At 34.9% G+C, this 6,039-nt stretch overlaps 3 protein-coding genes across 5 annotated transcripts in view; 2 read left to right on the plus strand and 1 right to left on the minus strand.

Annotated features, from left to right (window-relative positions):
- Positions 1-150: 150 nt before the first annotated feature.
- Su(P) (prostaglandin E synthase Su(P)) lies at positions 151-1,650 on the minus strand. The gene is made up of 5 exons (XM_018026684.2): positions 1,348-1,650; positions 1,201-1,275; positions 787-1,124; positions 605-716; positions 151-548 (listed from the first exon to the last, which is right to left on the minus strand). Exons 1-5 carry the CDS (start codon positions 1,648-1,650, stop codon positions 183-185), a joined length of 1,194 nt encoding a protein of 397 aa, XP_017882173.1. The 3' UTR covers positions 151-182.
- A 384-nt stretch (positions 1,651-2,034) lies between these two features.
- RabGGTa (Rab geranylgeranyltransferase subunit alpha) lies at positions 2,035-4,407 on the plus strand. Of its 2 annotated transcripts, XM_018026685.2 has the most exons (7): positions 2,035-2,200; positions 2,278-2,388; positions 2,461-2,579; positions 2,655-2,842; positions 2,901-3,092; positions 3,169-3,744; positions 3,852-4,407. In XM_018026685.2, the coding sequence occupies exons 1-7, from the start codon at positions 2,198-2,200 to the stop codon at positions 4,280-4,282; spliced, it is 1,620 nt and encodes a 539-aa protein (XP_017882174.1). In that variant the 5' UTR covers positions 2,035-2,197; the 3' UTR covers positions 4,283-4,407. The 2 variants fall into 2 exon arrangements, with proteins under 2 accessions (XP_017882174.1, XP_026670397.1); XM_026814596.1 differs by lacking the exons at positions 2,035-2,200; positions 2,278-2,388 and having other exon boundaries at positions 2,491-2,579; positions 2,651-2,842.
- Positions 4,408-4,956: 549 nt separating this feature from the next.
- The window catches only part of LOC108626200 (UPF0047 protein YjbQ), an 8,386-nt gene continuing 7,303 nt past the window's right edge, over positions 4,957-6,039 (plus strand). Inside the window, exons 1-3 of one of the 2 annotated variants that reach the window (XM_018026742.2) lie at positions 4,957-5,232; positions 5,316-5,487; positions 5,626-5,762. In XM_018026742.2, the coding sequence (XP_017882231.1) occupies positions 5,328-5,487; positions 5,626-5,762 (297 nt within the window). In that variant the 5' untranslated portion in view covers positions 4,957-5,232; positions 5,316-5,327. The remainder of the gene's footprint in view (positions 5,233-5,315; positions 5,488-5,625; positions 5,763-6,039) is intronic. The other variant, XM_018026744.2, reaches the window with a different exon arrangement.

A 6,039-nucleotide genomic window follows, 5' to 3' on the forward strand; every position in this document is an offset into this window, starting at 1 on the left:
CATTAGAATTCATTGTTTACTCTGTTCTATTGCAAAAACCGTAGTTCCGTAGTAAAAGACGAGAGAATTTGAAGTACTTAGTTCTATAGCGCAATGTAACAAAGTACGGACAGGTAATATTAAATAAGTAACAATCACGACAAAACCGAATTAGAATAATACTAATCAAAGATTTATTTACATTATTTAGCTATTAAATATTTGCCTCCCGAATGCGTTTCCACTTCCCTCATCATGGCATCGTACCACGTGCCAAGTTTCGTATTTTCCAACGCATCCTTAAAAGCGTCGCATCCCTCTATGCTCTTCAGAATTCCGTACACAGCGAGGTCCGCTAAATTCGGTCGTTCTCCTCCCATAAACCTGCCACCGCGTTTTTTAATAGCTGACAGCCATTTGTTAATCTCATCGTAGAAAGACATTCGAACGTCCTCTTTCAGCTGATGCCTCTTTTTCAATCGTTTAGCTACAAGCCACATGGCTGTAGCTCCCACGTTTATCATTATTAATCTTTCCCACGTTGGAAAATATTCCGCCCATTTGCCAACCTGGTCAATTGAAATAATTATTTCTATCAATCATTTTTAAAATGAGAAGTACTTACATCGGAGAACCAATTAAAAGTTTTGTATGCCTCGTTGAGCGTCCTATATACGTTCGGTGATAGTGTGTGAACAAATACATCATCGGCCCATTGTCTCCATTTACGTTCTTGCCTAGATTTTTTGATTACTTATAGTAATTAGCTGAACAGCAGTTTTTTTTATTTACTCATTTATAACTCACATGATCTCCTCCATGTCCTTATCTGGAAACGTGCTCCCTTTGTACATCAAAAAGTATTTATTCATTATTTCATTCTTAAACTTCTGATTATCATCGAGCATTGCTATGCTCGGATAGTAGTCTACGAGTTCATCTATTTTTTGCGATTTATCCTTCAAATGTGATGACAGTAAAGAGATGATCATTGAACTATCGTTCAAGGGCTGATAACCAGATTCTGTCTCTGCCAAGAGAATCGGCACTTTCTTATAAGGGGACCATGATATTTCTTTCCTCAACACTGGATCGACTTCCACGATATCATAAGAGATACCAAAGTAGTCTAAAAATACTCTGACCTGAAAGTTTCGTTTTTACATTAAAAACAGATGGAAAGACTATCGAACTTTGTACTTGTTAAATTAATATCAATACTTTGCAACAAAAAGGACATGTTTGATATTGGTACAGTGTTAATTTTAAGTCGGAAGTATCCACGGGAAAGACAATCTGCAAAAGGTATAAAATACATGTGAAATACATTCTATCGCTCTATAATATTGTAGACTATGTTTAAACTACCTTCCTAGAGATGGGTACTGTTGGTTTTTCTTGTAATACTTGAATCCTTTCTTCCTTCCCTTGAAGATGAAATCTCTTTGAAGTCTGTTTACTTACATACCAGTTATAACCAGACGTGATCACTATACCAACTGGGAATCCAATAGAGATTCCTACTAAACTCGCTTTCAATACTGTTTTTAATGTCGAAGATTGTCGAGACGTTGACATAAAACTCTCGTGCCGCCTTGGGCACCTCTGAACAACGTTTTTAAAACTGTGCAACTCCCTGGGCAACTTTGACAGTCTTTGTAATAAGGACATTATAAAATCTTAGAATACCCACACTTTAAAGACCATAGAGTTAGAAACTAGCAATTAATAAAATAGACATAACAGATTACATAACACGTGTAATAAATTCGGCAAACGCATCAACGATCACATTTCATTTTGCTTTGGTATAGATAAAAGGGTTATTAAATAATAAAAAAATTGTGAACGAATTATTTGAACGAAATTGTATTCATCTAATTATAATTGTATCCTCCAGTCATGAACGAGTTAGTAATTACGTCAAAAACTCATTTTCTCAAACACCGTGTTACTTGTAACGAAAGTATATTTTCTAGAAAATATAGAACATTGAAAATTACAAAAGCGGTGTTTTACACGACGTATGCGCGTATGCTAATGTTCTATTTACACATGAACAGTGTAAATAGTATGCGCTTGATGCGCTCCTATATACTGTGGCTATACACTGAAATGTATTGAAAGTACGTGGAAAATACGTATTAGGAGGTTAGGAGCAGTGGTTTCAGGTCTATATTTTAAGAAACCATTTAGAGCATTGAGGGAAATATTCAGTATGGTAATTAAAATTGATGCTTCATTCTTATTTCCATAAACACTTAAATTGTTTAAACTAAAATGTGTTTTTTTCCTTAGCACGGAAGAGTGAAGGTTCGTACAACTGCAGAGCAGGAGGCAATAAAAAAGAAAGAAAGAGCTGAGAAACTTGAACATTATAAAGCTGGTATGAGCATTGTATTTGGAAAGGTAATTTTTCTTTTGCATATTTTATCAGAAAATAGGAATTTAGAGCTTTGTAATCTGTCTTGTACATTGCAGAGAAAAGAGAAAATTTATGATGATGAATTGCTGACAGTGACTGAACGTATGTTACTTCAAAACTCAGACATTTATACCTTATGGAATATTCGCAGAGAAGCAGTTGCAAACAATGATTGGTAATTATATGCTTATTGTATTATAGATTTAAGAGGTGCTACAAAGATTAATACTGTATGAATTTAATGAGCTAGGGATGAAGATTCTGTGAAACAGTTTTACCAAAACGAATTGACGCTTACTGAAAATTGTTTAAAACAAAATCCTAAATCTTACTGGATATGGTACCAACGAATGTGGGTTTTGAATCACTCAGTAGACTGCGATTGGCAAAAAGAACTAATGTTGTGCGCAAAGTGTCTGAACTTGGATGAGAGAAATTGTGAGTAGCCAGATGTCTTATATTCGATATTCAATGAGAAATGAACATTTGTTTTTAGTTCATTGTTGGAACTACAGAGAGTACGTTGTTCAGAAAGCAGGAATATCAGCGGAAGAAGAATTTCAATTTGCTACTACGAAGATTCTAAACAATTTCTCTAACTATTCTTCTTGGCACTACAGGAGTCGATTGCTGTCGAAAATGTTTTACAATTCAGATCAGACGGATATAGATGAAAGAAAGAAGGAAGGTAATATTTGTACTACGTATCAAATGAGAAATATATTGCTTAAAATTATATTTTTAATATATTTTCTTGCTTTTAGAATTAGATTTGGTAATGAACGCTACGTTCACGGATCCTAACGATTCTAGTGCTTGGTTCTATCAAAGGTGGTTATTAAGTACACACGAATCATTACCTATCCTTTCTCAAGTATTAATAGAAAAGGGGAGTGTGATCCTTCTCGCTAACAAGAACGTGGCAGCCGAGTCATTGTACTTAAAAATAGACAATGAAAACGAAGACGTTCAATGGAAATGTTTAAGAGACACCAGAGTCTCAAAATTATGGTTCGGAAAGTTTAAAAAACAGTTGTGCGAAACGAATAACGTTCAAGTCGAAATCGAAGGGACATTTTATCCGTTGCTCTGTTTCAATCAGAAGTGGATATATAGAAAAAGGAAATTGAAATCGTGTTATAATAAAGATCAATTGTTAGAACAATTGTCAAGTTACAAGCAATTGGTAGAAATGGAACCTAATAATAAGTGGGCTCATCTTACTGCCTTATTGTTAATGAGGAAAACTGACTTCACAACATTTTACGAGGATATCTTAGCCAATTTGAATGTTCTTATTAATATCGACTCGTTTCGATCTAATTATTATAAGGACTTACGTAAGTTTTGAAATACTTTTTATACTCTATGTTTTATGTACAAAATCCACGCAGCTTCCATGCTCCAAGAGTATATGAACAAATTCTGTATCACTGATTTCTTTCAGGAAGCAAATATTCGATAGAATATAAGTTGTATGAATTATGGAGTATGGAAGAAGACAAAGACGTGAAATCAGAAATTGATCTCTCGGGATTGAACCTGACCTCGCTTGGCAATAACGGACATCTCAGTTTCTTTGTAGAAATCAATTTAGGTGCAAATTCTTTATCAAACTCTTTGCACGAATTGTCTCTCCTACAGAATTGTCGAAAATTATCACTTTCCAGTAACCAACTAGAAAGCTTAAGTAAGTTTCCTACATTAGAACATCTCGAAGTTTTGTTACTGAGAAACAACAGATTGAACGATGTAGAAGAGCTGTTACAGTTGTTAGAGAAACATCGATTGAAGTTACTCGATGTAAGAGAGAACCCTTTATGTGATAATAAAGACTTGCCACCTATTATTACGGAACTAAATTACAATTCTACTTAAAATAACTTTTATAATGCGTGTATTGATGATAGGCGTTATGAAATAAAAATATCGAATTTGGTCACGGGCAAAATATACTGTTTATCCATTTCATATTATGATCAATAAATATGACTACCTTCTAATTAAAACTACTAGTACAAGTTTTCACGTACTTGATTAACTGATTTACAATTAATAGGATGAACCAGTATTGAAAAAATCTGAAGTAAATCGATGAGTGTCCATTTTTCATATTTCGCGCAACAGCTTAAAACTTGATTGTGTTATTATTAGCAGATAAAGCGGATTTCGAATCGATCGAAATATCGTTAACTGGCACGTGCCATTAATGTTAATTAATACGGAATAAAATAGTTCTAATTTTAGCTAGAAAGAAAGAAGTACCATTACTGAACGCAACCCAGATTTACCCGCGTTCGGTTTTAGCTTACTACCATTCGATTTTATTTACTCTCTGGCATATAACATGGCGAACAGTATCGCACCTCGTCGTAATTGTTGAAAAATAATATATTTCGAACATCTCTATCGTGCACGTATTCGGTCAGTCACGGTGATACGATGATTTATTTCCGAATAATTTTATCATCTCGTTATTCCTTGGCCAATATTAGTACGCGTAGTAGTACTTGATACTTATGCTTCGGTCGAAGGTGAGAGAGAGAGAGAGAGAGAGAGAGAGAGAGAGAGAGAGAGCATGTACATATGTGTCCGTATGTGGGTGTATGTAAACGTGATATACGTACTACGTGCACGTTGAATCATTACTTCTCATAACCTTTTTATGAATACGAAATAGCAGCAGATGCAATTAGACAATCTTAAAAAGATGTGGTTAAATCCGTACGTCTTGTAGCCGGCGAGCGAAGACGAAGGGATAGTAGACGAATACTAGGTATATTATCCAATGGAGTGGACCGTGTACTCGTGATTATCGCCGATTCGAAGTAGATTTTTACCGTATATCCGTACGATCTTTCCCGGGGGCGAATTTTTATTCAGAGTCTAGTTAAGTGTGTAATCTCTGCAGCGTGATCATATCATGGCCTCGTCAAATAGAAGGATTCAAATCGGCTCCGCTTGGTTTCAAACAAAAATTAACCTAAGACCACAGCGTCGAGGTATTCATCATGTCACCGAGGAGATTTTACGAAGAGTCCCCGAACTGTGCGAGTTCTCCGTCGGGCTTTGTCATATACAAAGTAAGGAACGTTTCCTCCTTCGAAATGTATACAGTAGATAAAACGCGAAGGAAATGATGTTAGATACACAGAGGCAAATTATTGTAGAACTATAAAAATACTTGCCTAGTGTAAACACTTATTATTATTATGCTTTAGTTCTTCACACATCGGCGAGTTTAGCGTTAAATGAAAATTGGGATCCGGATGTGAGAGACGATGTAGAAATGATGCTTAATAGAATAGTTCCTGAAGGTTTGGCCTACAGACACAGTTGCGAAGGACCGGATGATATGGTGAGTCTTCTTACTCTCTCTCTTCTTCTCTTTCAATTATGCTGTGCATACCTTTGATTTCTTTGAACTACCGTAATTGTAATAAATGTTTTGCATTAACGTTACATCGATGAAAATAATATGATGTTACTAAAAGTAGAACAAAAGCAGCTCTCTCTCTCTCTCCTTCTGTCTTTTATCTTTCTCTTTCTCTATTCTTTTAAATAATACATTTTAGTTAAAGTAAAATTTAAGTTATTTCGAAATTCTTTTAAGTACAAGTAGCAGCTTTATATAA

This window comes from Ceratina calcarata, unplaced genomic scaffold (genome assembly GCF_001652005.2).
Source record: "Ceratina calcarata isolate Rehan_Ccalc_2016 unplaced genomic scaffold, ASM165200v1 scaffold39.2, whole genome shotgun sequence".
Lineage (NCBI taxonomy): Eukaryota > Metazoa > Arthropoda > Insecta > Hymenoptera > Apidae > Ceratina > Ceratina calcarata.